The 17,700-nt window shown below is 51.6% G+C and overlaps 2 protein-coding genes and 1 pseudogene across 2 annotated transcripts; 1 reads left to right on the top strand and 2 right to left on the bottom strand.

Annotated features, from left to right (window-relative positions):
- Positions 1 to 1,700: 1,700 nt before the first annotated feature.
- On the bottom strand, positions 1,701 to 9,656 carry LOC101034477 (CD209 antigen-like protein 2). Its single transcript, XM_010349568.3, has 7 exons — positions 7,668 to 9,656; positions 7,481 to 7,567; positions 6,768 to 6,851; positions 6,005 to 6,088; positions 5,425 to 5,576; positions 4,588 to 4,700; positions 1,701 to 4,120 (listed from the first exon to the last, which is right to left on the bottom strand). Exons 1-7 carry the CDS (start codon positions 7,711 to 7,713, stop codon positions 3,919 to 3,921), a joined length of 768 nt encoding a protein of 255 aa, XP_010347870.2. The 5' UTR covers positions 7,714 to 9,656; the 3' UTR covers positions 1,701 to 3,918.
- Positions 9,492 to 11,311, top strand: LOC101034791 (U2 small nuclear ribonucleoprotein auxiliary factor 35 kDa subunit-related protein 2-like; annotated as a pseudogene).
- Positions 9,955 to 17,224, bottom strand: LOC120360110 (CD209 antigen-like). The gene is given in 7 exon segments (XM_074384709.1): positions 9,955 to 12,586; positions 13,449 to 13,561; positions 14,580 to 14,731; positions 15,146 to 15,853; positions 16,282 to 16,365; positions 17,003 to 17,062; positions 17,163 to 17,224. Coding segments are annotated over 7 exon segments (1,314 nt in total). The 5' UTR covers positions 17,209 to 17,224; the 3' UTR covers positions 9,955 to 12,435.
- Positions 17,225 to 17,700: the final 476 nt, after the last annotated feature.

Below are 17,700 nucleotides of genomic sequence, written 5' to 3'. Positions count from 1 at the left end.
ACACAATTTAGCTCATACTGAGGCAGAAGAGGTAGTCAAGGAAACAACCATGCTCTTGGGATGCAGAGACCAGGGACTTTTCCTTTTTTTTTTTTTTTTTGAGACGGAATCCTGCTCCGTCGCCCAGGCTGGAGTGCAGTGGCGCAATCTCAGCTCACTGCAACCTCCACCTCCTGGATTCAAGCTATTCTCCTGCTCAGCCTCCACAGTAGCTGGGATTACAGGCACATGCTACCACGTCCAGCTAATTTTTGTATTTTTAGTAGAGATGGGGTTGCACCATGTTGGCCAGGATGGTCTCGATCTTTTGATTTCGTGATCCACCCGCCTCAGCCTGCCAAAGTGCTGGAATAACAGGTGTGAGCCACTGCGCCCGGCCCTTTTTTCATTTTTGAGGCAGTGTTTCACTCTGCTGCCCAGGCTGGAGTGCAGCGGTGCAATCTTGGCTCACTGCAGCCTCTGCCTCCTGGGTTCAAGCAATTCTGCCTCAGCCTCCCGAGTAGCTGGGACTAGAGGTGCTCACCACCATGCCTGGCTACTTTTTTGTGTTTTTAATAGAGATGGGGTTTCACCATGTTGACCAGGCTGGTCTTGGACTCCTGACCTCAGGTGATCCACCCACCTGGGCCTCCCAAAGTGCTGAGATTACAGGTATGAGCCATCACACCTGGTCTTTTCTAGTGTTTGCTGATTATTAGAGTGAGGTTGTCTGTTTGCAGTTAAGAATATAACAAAGGTGAGGTGTCCTTCTAATCACCTCCTATAGGGGGTGGTATATGATAGCCACATGAACGTGCCTGATCACTGGCAATGCTAACCTTGAAGGCAGTATCTACCAGGTTTCTCCACTATAGAGTCACTATTTTTGCCTTTCCACACTCTCTTCCATGCATCCTCAGTGGGGTTGATACTGCTCCCAAGGTAAGAAAACTGATTCTTGGCCGGGTGTGGTGGCTCATGCCTGTAATCCCAGCACTTTGGGAGGCCAAGGCAGGTGGATCACCTGAGGTCAGGCATTCGAGACCAGCCTGACCAACATGGCGAAACCCTGTCTCTACTAAAAATACAAAACTTGGCCCAGCGTGGTGGTTGGTGCATGTGTGTAATCCCAGCTACTTGGCAGGCTGAGGCAGGAGGATCTCCTGAACCCAGGAGTTCCAGACCAGACCATGTCTCTACAAAAAATTTTAAAAAAAATTGCCAGGTGTGGTGGTGCATGCCTCTAGTTCCATTTACATAGGAGGCTGAGGTGGGAGGGTTGCTTGAGCCTGGGAGATCGAGGCTTCAGTGAGCCGTGATTATACTACTGCACTCCAGCCTGAGTGACAGTGAGACCGTCACACACACACACACACACACACACACACACACGAGCCATGCCTACCAGTTATCAAAAGATCATAAGCTGGCTTGCGTTTCTCTAGATGCAGAGCTTGAGACAAGGATTTGGATACAAGTAGTTTAACTGGGAGGAGATTCCAAGAAGCACGAGCAGAGGAGGGGAAAGTGAAGACAGTCAGGGAGGGAAAGGAAGGAAGCCAATTCAGAGGCATCAGTGAGCTTATGACCCACGTGGGCAACTGGACTCTGTTCCTCTGGGAGCCTTGGCACGCCAGGGACATGGTCCAGTCAAGCCTTACAGTACCCTTGTCTGTCGAAGGTTGACTCTAAATGACATGGAATTCAGCCTTCAAGCTGTTTATGAAGGAACGTCCTTGCAGTCAACACTCGTGGAAGGGAGGTAGCATTTGCAGAGTCTTTTTTTACACCAAAATATTCTCTAACACTAGCTACCTGGAATTAGCACCACATTCCACAAGTTAAAAAGCCCGGTTCCACAGGAATCATCCTTTTTCAGGTCTGAGGTACAAAGAGAGTACCCAGGCCACTCATACTTCCACTTGCCCAACAAAAATTGGGGGTTCTCACAACTCCTTTCAGATCCAGTAATTTGCTAGAATGACTCACAGAACTCAGGAAAACATTTTGCTTATGCTCTTACCAACCTGATTTGGGTCTGTCTACCGATGTGCAAATGGAAAACCAGATTTCGTAGAGATAAAAGTTTACTTCAAGTCAGCCAGCGAGGAGAGAGGAATCTGGCTCAAATCTGTCTCTCTGAGCTGGGACTGGTACAGATTTTATATACAGAGTGTAGTGAGGTGTAACCTAACTGGATCATGTAATGAGGTGATGTCGGAGGCTTGATCTGATTGGATCATGCCATGGGATGATGTCAGGGTACAATCTGATTGGATCATAGATGTCCGCTTCTTAATTCAGTCCCCGTTTGTTGGATCGAACCCTTAGATTCCGCCCGTGCCTGCTGGCTTGGTTCATCTGGGGCATGATCAAGGTACATAACTTGCAACCTGGGGATCTGTGGCAACTGAAAAATAACTGGCCGTTTTGTTACACAAAGCTGAACCAGACTGGGCTAGTTCTGTGGTTACACTGTTTACCAGTTTATTACAGCCCAATAGAAGAGATACACGAGAGAAAGGACAATGTGACGGGGGAAGGGGTTGTGTGGAGCCTCCAGGCCCTCCCTGGGTGCCACTGGTTGACTGGGGGAATTAATTCCCTGGTGCTTCCAGCCTGCAAGATGAGCTCTTGCAACCAGCAAGTCCCCAGTCAAAGGGGTGCAGGGGCTGGTAGACAGAAATTGAGCAGATGGTAGTTTGCATGGATGAGATAAAGCCCCAAGGGATGTGGCAGGTACCCATGGCGATCCAAATACTCTAATTTCCAAAAGAAAGACAGAGTAGATTAGGGAGTTGGGGAGAGATAGCATGGGGAGAAATGCCAGATACAGGTGATGGGGAGGAAGGCAGCAAATCACACTGCCACGTGTGTACCTATGCAACAATCTTGCATGTTCTTCACATGTACCCCAAAACCTAAAATGCAATTAAAAAAAAAACAAAAAACAAAAAACGAAAGACAGAGTAGATTAATGGAGCATACCAAGCCTACCCTCCAAAGGCATCCCACACCAGGTGACTTATAAAGCTCCAAGAATGAGCCAGAAAAATAAACTTTACACCAGGGTACCTTGGAGACATCAGAAGAATGACAGCCTGGACTCAGGCCCCTAGAGGATGAAGAATTTGACAGAGGCCAGGCATAGTGGCTCATGCCTGTAATCCCAGCACTTTGGGAGGGCAAGACCATCAGATCGCCTGAGCTCAGGAGTTCCAGATCAGTCTGGGCAACAAAGCAAGACTTTGTCTCTACAGAAAAATAAAATAAAATAAAAATTAGCAGGGCTTGACACACGCCTGTGGTCACAGCTACTCAGGAGGCGGAGGTGGGAGAACTGCTTGAGCCCAAAAGGCTGAGGCTGCAATGAGCGGTGATCATGCCACTGCATTCCAGCCTGGGCAGCAGACACCCTGACTCACAAAACAAAACAAAAATAGAGAATCTGGCCAGACGTGGTGGCTCACGCCTGTAATCTTAGCACTCTGGGAGACAGGAGCAGGCAGATTCCAAGGTCAGGAGTTTGAGACCAGCCTGACCAAAATGGAGAAACCCCATCTCTACTGAAAATACACACACAAGAAAAGGCTGGCCATGGTGTTGCACACTTGTAATCCCAGCTACTCAGGAGGCTGACCCAGGAGAATCACTTGAACCTGGGAGGTGGAGGGTGCAGTGAGCTGAGATTGCACCTCTGCACTCCAGCCTGGGCAACAGAGCAAGACTCCATCTCAAAGAAAAGAAGAAGAAAGAAGAAAAGGAAGAAAAGAAGAAGAAAAGAAAGAAGGAGGAGGAGGAGGAGGAGAAGGAGAAAGAAGGAGGAGAAGGGGAAGGGGAAGGGGAAGGGGAAGGGGAAGGGGAAGGGGAAGGGAAAGGGGAAGGGGAAGGTCCAGGGATGGAGAGGAGGAAACCTGGCTGAAAAGTGGTGAAGCTCGGCTATGCTGCGTGGGCAGTCAGGGGTGCAGAGACTGAGGAGAGAAGCCACCCTTCATCCCTGGAGCAGGAGGCTGCGGACTTTTTGCAGATCCAGAATTTGGCGACACTACATCTGTCGTCGTTCCAGCCTTTGCCGTTAAATTCCGCACAGTCTTCCTCCCCGATATTGTTGGGCTCTCCTTGGTTCCAATACCGCTTGAGGCTGCAAAGCCCATGTGGAATGTGACCCTCTGCCCTGCCTACTATATGAGCTGTGTTTCTACCTTCTGTAATCTTGATGCTTTTTTTTTTTTTGGTATTTGTAGTAGAGACGGGATTTGATCATGTTAGCCAGGATGGTCTCGATCTTCTGACCCCGTGATCCACCCACCTCGGCCTCCCAAAGCGCTGGGATTACAGGCATGAGCCACCACACCCAGTCTGATACACTATGCTTTAACACACCCACCTGGGTGGCAGGCTCCTCCTGCAGCTCTGCTGGTGGAATTTTAGGCACCTGCTAACCCGTCTGCAGGTGGGTATGAAGACCACCTTTCTCAACTCAGTAAAACCCCCAGATTCTTGAATCTAGGGTGTCAGAGAGTGGGGGAGGATCCCAAGGGAAAGTTCAAGTCGGGTTTCAGGACCCCAGTCCCACTGGATAGGATGTCCCCTTCTCCCGGGATCTACCTGGGTGACAGAGGTGAGCCATCCACCCACTGCCATGTGTTTTCCTCATGTAGGTCTGAAAGTCCCATCCAGGCCAAGCGGTTGCTTCTGGAAGACTGCAGCTGCAGGAAGTTCTGGAGGGTGGAGGAGGAGTCAGGAGGGAGTTCTGCTTCCCACTTTCCAGGCTCCACCTCCCCATCTCTTGGCAGGAAGTTCTGCTTGTAGGCTAACCTTCAGCCTTCCCATATACTGGGTCCTAAGTGCCCTCTCCCACATCTGAGTCTCTCACATGTGTCTCCCACAACACATGTGTCCTGACATGCAGGCATCCATGCACAGCTGCCCTCTCCTCACACACTCTTGCTAATCCTGCCTGTCCATCCGTTTCACACGTTCCATGCAGGCCCACACAAATTTACTCATAATTGGGCTTAATAATGTATTGGAGCCAAATCCAACCATTTCCTAATTGCTGGTCAGGAACATCTCCTTTCAGCTCTGCACGGAGAGACGTCACATTGACGTTTGAAATCAGCTGCCATGGGAATATTTACACCAGGGAAATTAGCCAACATGACACATCAGGACTTTTCCCCTCAAGAGAGCTGGTTGTTAAATACTTGCAGCACGCCACTGGGGTTTACTTATATTTGATATTTTCCCCAGAACATTCACACGTGTTCAGATCTAGTTTGTATCTGCTCTAAGGGTGCTTGGGACGCCCTCATTCATATCCTTCTCCTCCCATCTTTCCAAGTGGAGCAAAGCCCCTCTTCTGCAAAATCCCCTCTGAGAATCTCCTCTCTGGTTGGCCAGAAGCCATGCCCCAGGCCAGGCCAAGGACCCCACCAGGTGTACCTGCTCCTCGTCACTTTTGATTATGACGAGCTGGGCCCCCACTTCCCGGCAGGCGGTGACAGAGTCGTGCCAGTTGCGCTGGGAGTTAGACATGAAGTAACAGTTTCCTTGGAAGAATGTCCATTCCCAGGGACAGGGGCGGCACAGGCGTTCTGTTGGGGGACACTGGTCATGAGTAGACTCAGATTAGGTTACCCATATTCCTGTGTGTTCCCAGCCTTCAAGATCTTGAGAATTGTGGCCCTTCCTTGACTGTCCACACTGGGTGGACCATTTCCCTCCCCACTTCCCGAGACCCTCCTCCATCCCCAGGAAAACCCAGGAGTCCTGGCCCCATCTCCTCCAGACTAGGAAAAGTCAGGGCTTTAGAGCTCAGAACAGAAGGCGAGAGACTATCTTAACTGCGTGCCTACCACGTACCTGGCCCACTGAGAACACTGAGTGAGATCATCACTGTTCATCTGTGTTCTCATTTCACAGAGGAGAAAACTGAGACCCAGAGAGGGTCCGTGACTCAAACAAAGTCACACCACATGGAAACGCTCCCAGGCCCAAGGACCCCTGGCATCTGGCCACTCACCCACCGCAGCCTTCAGCTGGGTCAGATCCTGGGAGATCTCCTGCATGGAATGCTCCTGCCTCTGGGAGCTGGGGTTCTTGGAGACTGGGCAAGGGAAGAAACTGTAATTATTTATTTATTTATTTATTTATTGAGATGGAGTCTTGCTCTGTCGCCCAGGCTGGAGTGCAGTGGCACAATCTCGGCTCATTGCAACCTCTGCCTCCTGGGTTCAAGCAATTCTCCTGCCTCAGCCTCCTGAGTAGTTGGGATTACAGGTGCATACTACCATGCCCGCCTAATTTTTTTTTTTTTTTTGTATTTTTAGTAGAGATGGGGTTGCATCATGTTGGTCAGGCTGGTCTTGAACTCCCAACCTCGTGATCCACCTACCTCGGCCTCCCAGAGTGCTGGGATTACAGGCATGAGACACTAAGCCGAGCCTTAGAAATTGCAATTATTAAACACCCGCCATGTACCATGCCCTACACTGTGCCCCTAAGGATATCATTTCTGAGCACCAAAATCTTGTTTAAACTCTTTTGTGGATAAGAAAAACTGACACCCAGAGAAGGCGGCTTGAAAGGGCCAGGAGAGCCAGGTTCCTCCTTCCCTCCCCCGCCCTGGAGGTGGGAGTGGTCCTGGGGAGAGGCCCCTAGAAACCTAACGGGAAAGAAGACCAGCTTTTAGGCTCTCGTTCCTCCTGGACCTGGCCACCCCCAGCTACATCTACAGCAGAAGAACCAGGCCTGGGAGGCCAGGACTCTCAGAGCCTGCAGCTGACCTTGGATGAGGATGGCCACTAGGAGCCCAGTGAAGAGCATGAAGGAGAGGAGCAGCAGTACCAGCGGCGTGTGGCCCAGACACCCTGCAGGAGAAAACATTGCTCGGTTTCAGCATGCCAGTGTCCAAGCCTCAGCCTGGCCCAGGGAAACCCGGGCCCCAGCCCCATCTCCCCAGGTGGCAGGAGTCAAGACCCCAGCCCCCACCAACCCAGACCCAGGAGTCCAGGAACCCAGCCCTTACCTCGCAGATCCTAGGAATGAAATCCCCAGCCCCCACCTCCCCAAGACCCAGGAACCCAGGTCCCAGCCTCTACCTTAAGGCTAAGGTCTCAGTAGTCCAGGCCCCAGCCTCCGCCTCCTTAGGACCCAGGAGTCCAGGATCCTCCTCCTACCTCCTCAGGATTCAGGAGTCCAGACCCCAGCCCTCACCTCCCCAGGACCCAGGAACCCAGGCCCAAGCTTCCATCTCTCCATGTCCCAGGAGTCCAGACTCCAGCCTCCACCTCCCTCGGACACAGGAGTCCAAGCCCCAGCCCCTACCTCCTCATGTCCTAGAAGTCCAGACCCCAGCCACCAGTTCTCCAGGACCCAGGAACCCACGCCCCAGCCTCCACCTCCCTAGGTTCTAGGAGTCCAGGCTCCAGCCACCAGCTTCCCAGGACTCAGGAAGGGAGGCTCCTGTCCTCCTCTCTTCCAAGTAACTCTTCTCTACCTGCTAAGCTCTTGTAGCCTCGAGTCTGTCGGAATCCAAAGTCTCTTGGAAAAAAATTCATACCGCTGGTTATCAGCTCTTCCTCTTCTGAATGGATAAACAAGAACTCAGAGCCTGGGCAGCCTGAGGCCAGGGCTGGCCCTCCCCTTCCCCAACCCAGGACCCCAGAGCCCCAACTCAGCCTCACCCAAGAGGCCCAGTGGCTGTGCCCTTGGTTCCTTGGAGTCACTCATGTTTCCTGACTGTCCCTCAATATCCAGAACTTCTGGGGAGCACAGCTCTTATTTCCCACCTCGTGAGCCTCACTCCCTAAATCTCTTCTTGTGGAAGAAGAAAAACAGGAAACTGGGGAAGGATGTAACACCCGAAAGCCTAGTGGGAGGGGGCAGAGCATGAGATGGTCCTGACTTGCAGAAGTTTCAAGGAGCTGGGGGGGATGGTCTGAGGTTGACAGGGAGAAGGATTTGTCCACTGACGGCATCGCTGAGCTGTGCGATGCTTTTAATGAAATCTAGTAAGTTTGCATGAAAAGCAACTTGGTTATACCCCTCCACCTAGGGCAGGGATGGTCAGGCAGAGCCCTTAGTTCCTGGAACCGTCATCCCCCTGACCTCCAGGCTTGGTTGCCTTGCTCTGAGGATGTCCTCATTCATGAGAATTTCTGCTGACTTTGGGAGTTGGAGCTGAATCATAATTGCTTGTTTATTTAACGCCTATTAACGGTCAAGCACTTTTCAAGCAAGTTTATAAACTCATTCGTTTGAATCTTCCTACCCTTCTGGTAGATCATGTGATTTCCATTTTGCAGTGAGCCAGGATGGCACCGCCACTGCATTTCAGCCTGGGTGACAGAGCAAGACCTTGTCTCACACTCAAAAAGAGCCATGCCTTGTAATTATCAAAATTATTATAAGCTTGGCTTGAGTTTCTCCCAAAGCAGAGCTTGAGACAAGGATTTGGATACAAGTAGCTTATCAGGGAGGAGATTCCAAGAAGCACCAGCAGGCGGTGGGAAAAATGAAGAGAAGCAGGTAGGAAAAGGAAGGAACCCAATACAAAGGCACCAATGAGCTTATTATGACTGAAAATGGCAACTGGGCTCAATTCCCCTGGGAGCCTTTGGGAGTTGACGTAGAACAAGCCTCACAGTTCCTCTGCCCGTTGAAGGTCAACTCTAAGAAAGATGGAAATTGCAAGCTGTTTATGAAGGACCATCTTTGAGGTCAACATCAGTAGAAGGGAAGTGAATTTTATTGGGTCTTATTTACATCAAAAAAAAAAAAAAAGTTCTCTAATACTAGCTTCCTGGAGTTAGCACCACATTCCACAAGTTAAAGGGCTAGGTCTCAAAAGACTGACCCTACTTCAGACACCAGGTGCAAAGACAATGCCTTTGCATTGTCTATCCACACTTCTGCCAGGCCGGCAAAAAATTTGGGGTTCCCCCAAGTCCCTCTCAGGTTCAGTAATTTCCTAGAATAATTTAGAGAACTCAAAAAAACATTATTCTTAGGTTACCGAACTAAATTGCTCAGTTTGCCTGCTCACAGTGGAAAACCAAACACTGAACCACTGGGGTTTTGTAGAAACATTTATTGCAAGGCAGCCAAGCACGGAGACAGCCATCTGGCCCTTAACTGTCTCTCCAAGCTGGGAGCTGCCGCAGCTTTCATACACAGAGGGTAGAGAAGTGTGATCTGATTGGCTCTTGTAATGAGGGGATTCAGGAGGCTTGAACTGATTGGATCACACCATGGAGTGATGCCGGGGCTCAATCTGATTGGATCACAGATCATGCCACGTGATATCCACTTCTTAACTCAGTCCCTGTTGCTTAGTCTGAGCACGCAGGTTCTAACTGGGTTTGCACATTCAGTTCAAATCTGGGCGTGCTCAGGGTAGTAACTTGCTCCCTGGGAGTCCATGGCAACTGAAAAACAACTTGCCATTTTATTACACAAAGTTGAACCAGACTGGGCTGGATCTGCGGTTACAGTGTTTACCAGTTTATGATAAAAGGGTACAACTGGAGGGGCGGTGTGGTGCCGGCAAGATGGCTGCACCCAAGAAGATGGTATTTCCAGAGAAACCAAGCCACGAAAAGTACAGGGCTGCCCTGAAGGAGGAGAAACCAAAGAAACACTGGCAGGGACTTCTTCGATTGAGAGACTCAGGACTCTCACAGGAGGAGGAGGAGGGGAAGGGGGAGAGGGAGGGGGAGGGAGAGGGGAGAGGGAGAAGGGGAAGGGGAGGGGGAGGGGAGGGGAGGGGGAGGGGAGGGGAAGGGAGAGGGAAGGAGGGAGGAGGAGACTTATTGAAGAACAACAACTAGAAGAGAAACTATTGGAAAGGGAAAGGCAAAGATTACATGAGAGAAAGGTTGCTGAGAAAGCAGGAAGCACAAGAAGAATTCAGAATAAAGAAGGAAAAGGAAGAGGCGGCTAGAAAACAGCAAGAAGAACAAGAGAGAAAGTTAAGGGAACAATGGGAGGAACAGCAGAGGAAGAGAGAGAAGAGCAGGAGCAGAAACGACAGGAGAAAGAACAGCAGCTGTGCAGAAGATGCTGGATCAGGCTGAAAATGAGTTGGAAAATGGTTCCACATGGCAAAATCCAAAATCACCCGCGAATTTCAGATTAAGGGAGAAGGGTGGAGCTAATTGTCCCTGCTAGAGTAAAACAGGAGCTTGCAGATTTGGAGATGGATGTTCACCTAAACATAATTGCCCAACATCCAGCCCCGCCATCATCATCATCATTATTATTATTGAGATGGAGCTTTGCTTTTGTTGCCCGGGCTGGAGCGCAATGGCACGATCTCAACTCACCACAACCTCTGCCTCCCAGGTTCAAGCGACTCTCCTGCCTCAGCCTTCCGAGTAGCTGGGATTACAGGCATGAACCACCGTGCCCTGGGAGTTTGTATTTTTAGTAGAGATAGGGTTTCCCATGTTAATCAGGCTGATCTCAAACTCCTGACCTCAGGTGATCCACCCACCTCGGCCTCCCAAAGTGCTGCTTCCCTTGTTATTGAGAGCATGTTTACAATGTTTGGGATGGAGCAGTGCAGGAGGGATGACTATGACCCTGACACCAGCATGGAGGACAGCGAGGAAGAAACCTACCCACAATTCCTAGATTTCTATGAGGATGTGCTGCCCAAGGTCAAGAACGTGGGGAGAGTGATTCAGCTCAGGGTCAGCTGCAACTTGAAAGCTCACCTGAGGGGCAATGTATATGTTCACTACCAGTTGGAAGCAGAATAACAAGCAGCCCTTCCTCCGTTTAACGGACGATGGTATACAGGACCACACCTTCAGTGTGAATTCTGCCCAGTGACCCGGTGGAAAATGGTGATTTGTAGTTTGTTTGAAAAACAACAACATCGAACAGGAAAACACTGCCACTTTCTCCGTGTGTTCAGAAATCCCATCAATGAATTCTGGGAAGTGAAGAGAGACATCTGCTTGTCTCCAGATCGGACTGGCTCCTCCTTTGGCAAGAACTCCGAGAGGAGAGAGAGGATGGGCCACAGCAGGCAGTGGGGAAGGAGGAACCCTAGTTCAGGCCACTCCTACAAACGAAATGGGGAATCCGAGAGGAAAAGGAGTAGTCACCGGGGAAGAAATCTCACAAGCACACATCAAAGAGTCAGGAGAGGCACAGTTCATGAAGCAGAGGAAGAAATAGGCACCACAGCAGGGGCCGGGGCAGCTGAAGCCAGAGCCGCAGGAGCCATCGCAGCCGGAGCCAAAGTTCCTCTAGGTCCCGAAGTCACGGCAGGAGGTCAGGTCGTAGAGTCAGAACTGTTCAGACTCCCAGATCCAAATAAACCTGTTTTATTCTTTAAAAAATAAAAGACCAGGCATAGTGGCTCACACCTGTAATCCCAACACTTTGGGAGGCCGAGGTGGGCGAATCATCTGAGGTTGGGAGTTCGAGACCAGCCTGACCAACCGGGAGAAACGCTATCTCTACTAAAAATACAAAAAATTATCTGGGTGTGGTGGCACCTGCCTGTAGTCCCAGCTACTGGGGAGGCTGAGGCAGGAGAATCACTTGAACCTGGGAGGCAGAGGTTATGGTGAGCCGAGATTGCCCCATGGCACTCCAGCCTGGGCAACAAGAGTGAAACTCTGTCTCAAAAAATAACATTAATAAAGACTACAACTTAGAAGCAGCCCAATGGAAGCCATGTATAGGACAAAAGAAGGTGTGGGAGGTGGAAGGGATTGCATGGAGCCTCCATGCCCTCTTGGGGTGCCATTGGTGATGGGGAATTAATTCCCTTGTGTTTCCAGCCTGTATAATGAGCATTTGCAACCAGTAAGTCCCAGCCAAAAGGGCGCAGGAGGTGGTAGGTGAAAGTTGAACAGAGGGTAGGTTGTGTGTATGAGATAATACCCCAGGGGACACAGAAACGACACATGGCAACCCATTCTTATCTCTGAAAGGAAGAGAGAGCAGATTCATGGAACACAAGCACACCCCCCAAAGGCATCCCACAACAGCTCATTCGTAAAGCTCCAGGGATGGGCCAGAAAAACAAGCGTACACCAGGGGAGACTGGAAGCATGACAAGAAGGACAGAATGGGACACAGCCTTCTAAAGGAGGATGAATCTGACAGAGAACAGTCCCAGAGATTTTGTGAAGGTCCAAGGATGGAGAGAAGGAACTGTAGCTTCAAAGTGCATGTCCACCCAAATTTACTCGTAACTGGGCTTAATGTATTGGAGCCAGATCCAGCCACTTCCTAATTGCTGGTCACACACATCTTTCAGCTCTGCACTGAGTGACATCACATTAATGTCTGAAATCAGCCACAGAGGGAATATTTACACCAGGGTAATGGGCAAACACAACACATCAGGACTTTTCCCCCCAGAGAGCTGGGCGAATTCTGCTACCCAGCATGGGGGTTTGAGGTGGTAGGGGGTCAGGAGAGAAGCCTTTCTTAATCCCTGGAGCAGGAGGCTGCAGACTTTTTGCAGATCCAGAATTTGGCGGCACTACATCTCTCGTCGTTCCAGCCGTTGCCCTTAAATTCCACACAGTCTTCCTCCCCGATATTGTTGGGCTCTCCTTGGTTCCAATACCGCCTGAGGCTGCAAAGCCCATGTGGAATGTGAGCCTCTGCCCCGCCTACTATATGAGCTGTGTTTCTACCTTCTGTAATCTGTGATCTTGATGCTTCAACATTGGCCCTGCCTGTGCATGCTGGCCACGAATTGCTCTGCACTCCCTATAATATGCCTGAGTGCCTTGATTCCTGCCTCTCGTCACAACCTGTCCTTGGGTGGACTCCACTACTGAGGGTGTGATTTTCAAACACAAACCAACCAACCTGGAGTCCACACCCCCAACCACCTGCCTTATTGGGCTCTTGTACTCCAAGCCACTATCCTATGCTAATCACCCCAAGCCCCGGTGTCAGGCAGCCCCTATGCCCCGAGCCCAAAAAATGCTTCATACTTGCCAGTCCTAAGCCTGCTTGTCTGACCTTGACCTTTCCTTTCCTTACAAACCATAATAAAGGCTCTGGCCCACAGTCCCCGCTCCCCATCACTCTGCCTCATAACAGATCTGGTGCTTCCCCAGGAGGCCCCCAGCTGTAATGTATTCTCTCTCTCTAGGGAGCTGTGACTATGCATATGAGAAGCTATTCACAATAGCAATTGTCTCCTAAGCTGGTGGCCTTACTAGACCTCAGACTTCCTATTAATACACTATATTGTAACACACCCACCCTCGAGGCAAGCTCCTCCTGCAGCTCTGCAGGTGGAATTTTAGGTCTCTGCCATGCCGTCTGCAGGTGGGTATGAAGACCACCTTCCTCAACTCAGTAAATACCCCAGATTCTTGGGTCTAAGGTGTCAGGGAGTGGGGGAGGGTCCCAAGGGAAAGTTCAAGTTGGGTTTCAGGACCCCAGTCCCACTGGAAAGGATGTCCCCTTCTCCCGGGATCTACCTGGGTGACAGAGGTGAGCCATCCACCCACTGCCATGTGCCTTCCTGCTTTAGGTCTGAAAGTCCAATCCAGGTCAAGCGGTTCCTTCTGGAAGACTGCAGCTGTAGGAAGTTCTAGAGGGTGGAGGAGTCAGGAGGGAGTTCTGCTTCCCACTTTCCAGGCTCCACCTCCCATCTCTCGGCAGGAAGTTCTGCTTGTAGGCTAACCTTCAGCCTTCCCATATACTGGGTCCTAAGTGCCCCCCCCCCCCGGTCTGAGTCTCTCACATGTGTCTCCCACAACACATGTGTCCTGACATGCAGGCATCCATGCACAGCTGCCCTCTCCTCACACACTCTTGCTAATCCTCCCTGTCCATCCGTTTCACACATTCCATGCAGGCCCACACAAATTTACTCGTAATTGGGCTTAATAATGTATTGGAGCCAAATCCAACCATTTCCTAATTGCTGGTCAGGAACATCTCCTTTCAGCTCTGCACGGAGAGACGTCACATTGACGTTTGAAATTAGCCACAGTAGGAATATTTACACCAGGGAAATTGGCAAACACAACACATCAGAATCTTTTCCCCCAGAGAGCTGGTTATTAAACACTTGCAGCACGCCACTGGGGTTTGCTTACATTGGATGTTTTGTTCCGTTTTTTTGAGATGGAGTTTCACTCTTATCGCCCAGGCTGGAGTGCAATGACACAATCTCAGCTCATTGCAACTTCCACCTCCCGGGTTCAAGTAATCCACCTGCCTCAGCCTCCCAAAGTGCTGGGATTACAGGTGCCTGCCACCACATCGGGCTACTTTTTGTATTTTTCAGTTGAGATGGGGGTTTCAACATGTTGGCCAGGCTGGTCCTGAACTCCTGACCTCAGGTGATCCACCCGCCTCAGCCTCCCAAAGTGCTGGAATTACAGGCATGAGCCACTGTGCCCCGCCACGTTTGATGTTTTTTCCACATGTTCAGTCTTGTTTGTATCTGCTCTAAGGGTACTTGGGACGCCCTCATTCATATCCTTCTCCCATCTTTCCAAGTGGGGCAAAGCCCCTCTTCTGCAAAATCCCCTCTGAGAATCTCCTCTCTGGTTGGCCAGAAGCCATGCCCCAGGCCAGGCCAGAGACCCCACCAGGTGTACCTGCTCCTCATCACTTTTGATTACGACGAGCTGGGCCCCCACTTCCCGGCAGGCGGTGACGGAGTCGTGCCAGTTGCGCTGGGAGTTAGACATGAAGTAACAGTTTCCTTGGAAGAATGTCCATTCCCGGGGACAGGGGTGACACAGGCGTTCTGTTGGGGAAGACTGGTCAGATCAAGTTGCCCATGTTCCTGTATCTGCCCAAGCTTCAAGCCCTTGAGAATCAGAGCGCTTCCTTGACTGTCCATGCTGGGTGGACCATTTCCCTCCCCACTTTCTGAGTCCCTCCCCCATCCTCATGAGAACGCAGGAGTCCTGGCCCTATCTCCCCCAGACTAGGAGAAGTAAGGGCTTTAGAGCTCAGAACAGAAGGCAGGGGACAGGCTTAACTGAGTAGCTACTAGGTACCTGGCCCACTGTGAACACTGGGTGCAATGATCACAGTTACCCTGTGTTCTCATTGCACAGATGAGGAAACTGAGACTCAGATGGGGTCAGTGACTCAAGCAAACTCACACCACACAATGACCATCTCAGGCCCAAGGATCCCGGTTTCAGGAACTCACCCACCGCAGCCTTCAGCTGGGTCAGCTCCTAGTAGATCTCTTGTTGTTTGGATTTCTCTGGGAGCTTACCCACCGCAGCCTTCAACTCAGTCAGCTTCTGGTACATCTCTTGTTGCTTGGATTTCTCTGGGAGCTTACCCACTGCAGCCTTCAGCTGCGACAGTTCCTGGTAGATCTCCTGTTGCTTGGATCTGTCTGGCAACTCACTTACTGCAGCCTTCAGCCGTGTCAGCTCCTGGTAGATTTCCTGTTGCTTGGACCGCTCCGGCAACTCACCCACTGCAGCCTTCAGTTGGGTCAGCTCCTGGTAGATTTCCTGCTGCTTAGATTTCTCTGGGAGCTTACCCACTGCAGCCTTCAGCTGTGACAGTTCCTGGTAGATCTCCTGTTGCTTGGACCTGTCTGGCAACTCACTTACTGCAGCCTTCAGCTGTGTCAGCTCCTGGTAGATTTCCTGCTGCTTGGACCGCTCTGGCAACTCATCCACGGCAGCCTTCAGTTGGGTCAGCTCCTGGTAGATTTCCTGCTGCTTGGATTTCTCTAGGAGCTCACCCACTGTGGCCTTCAGCCGGGTCAGCTCCTGGTAGACCTCCTGTTGCGTGGATTGCTCTGGGAGCTCACCCACTGTGGCCTTCAGCTGGGTCAGTTCCTGGTAGATCTCCTCTTGCTTGGTTTGTCCCTGACTTATGCAGCCGGGGACCTTGGACACTGGGCCAAGAAGAAAAGAAAGAACTGCAATTATTAAACACCTACTGTGTGCCAAGCCCTGAACTGACCCCCATAGGGACATCATTTGTGAGAGCCAAGGTCTTGTTTAATCCCCTTTGAAGAGGAGGAAAACTGACACCCAGAGAAGGCAGCACAGAAGGCCAAGGAAAGCCAGGTTCTTTCCCGCCTCCGCCGCCGCCTCCTCCTCCTCCTCCTCCTCCTCCTCCTCCTCCTCCTCCTCCTCTTCCTCCTTCCTCTTCTCTCCTGCCCTAGGGTAGGGAGGGGCTGTGGGAGAGGCCCCTACAAACCCCAAGGGACAACATCTTGGCTCTCAGCCCCACCTCCCTCACAGACCTGGCTACTCCAGGCTCTGTTCACAGCCAAAAGGCCAGGCCTGGGGACCCCAGACCTCAGAACCTGCCCCTGACCTTGGACAAGGATGGCCACCAGGAGCCCAGCCAAGAGTGTGAAGGAGAGGAGTTGCCGCACCAGGGGGCCATGACCAAGACACCCTGAGAGAGGATACGTGTGTCAGCCTGCCAGTGTCCCCAGCTGTGCCTGGCCTGGGAAGAGCCTGGCCTAAATCCCCAGGACCCAGGAACCCAGTCCCCAGCCTCCCCCTCCCAAGTCCCAGGAGCTTAGGTCCCAGCCCCCACCTCCCCGGGTCCCAGGAACCCAGGTACCTACTTCCACCTCTCCAGGACCCAGGAATCCAGGCCTCAGCCTCTAACCCCCAGGTCTCAGGAACCCAGCCCCCAGCCCCCACCCCCCCAGGCCCCAGCCTCCCCTTCCCCAGGCCCCAGTAACCCAGATACTGGCTCCCACCTCCCCAGGTCCCAAGAATCCGGGTCCCAGCCCCTACATCCCCAGATCCCAGGAATCAAGGCCCAAGCCCCCACCTCCCTAGGACCCAGGAGTCCACGCCTAAGCCCCCACCTCCCCAGGACCCTGGAGTCCAGGCCCCTGCCCTCTCCTTTCTAGGACCCTGGAACCCAGTCTCCAACTTCTATCTCACCAGAACCCAGAAGCCTTGGCTCCAGCCTCCACCTTCCCAGGGACCAGGAATTCAGGCCCCAAGCCCCACATTCCCAGGACCCAGGAGTCCAGGAGTCTCTGTTCTCTCCTCCCTGCCTGCTAACTCTTCTCTACCTGCTAAGCTCTTGTAGCCTCGAGTCTGTCGGAATCCAAGGCCTGTCAGCTGTTCCTCCTCTGAATGGATAGACATGAACTCAGAGCCCAGGCAGGCTGAGACCAGGGCTGGCCATCCCTTCCCACTTCCCAGAATCCCAGCATCCCAACCCAGCCTCACCCAGGAAGCCCATCTGCTGTAATCTTGGTTCCTGGGAGTCACTCATGTTGCCCCAGAGTCCCCCAGTGTCCACTAGTGTCCAGAACTGCTGGGGATCACAGCTTTTATTTCCCACCCTGCAATCTTTACTTCCTAAATCTACTCTCCCACAGGAAGAGAAACAGGAAGTCGGGTAGGGACCTATCACCTAAAAGGCTAGTGGAAGGGGTCAGAACCTGAGAAGGGCCAGATCATTCAGGAATTTTGGGGAGGGGGTGGGGGATGGTCTCTGGTTGACAGGGAGAAGGGCCCATCCACTCATGGTGGCATGGCTGAGCAGTAGGATGCTTTTAATGAAATCTGATAAATTCTAAGAGAAAGCTAATTTGTTATACCCTCTCCACCTAGGACAAGGGTGGGCAGGTAGCACCCCCAGTTCCTGGAAGCACTGTCTCTTGTGACCTCCTGGCTTTCTGCCTTGGGCTGCTGCTGTCTTCATTTTTGGGGATTCCTGCTGACTTTGGGAGTTGGGGCTGAATCATAATTGCTTGTTTTTTGA

Source organism: Saimiri boliviensis, chromosome 14, assembly GCF_048565385.1.
Source record: "Saimiri boliviensis isolate mSaiBol1 chromosome 14, mSaiBol1.pri, whole genome shotgun sequence".
Classification (NCBI taxonomy): Eukaryota; Metazoa; Chordata; class Mammalia; order Primates; family Cebidae; genus Saimiri; species Saimiri boliviensis.
Note: the sequence above shows the minus strand (reverse complement) of the source record. Positions and strands in the feature narration are given on the sequence as shown.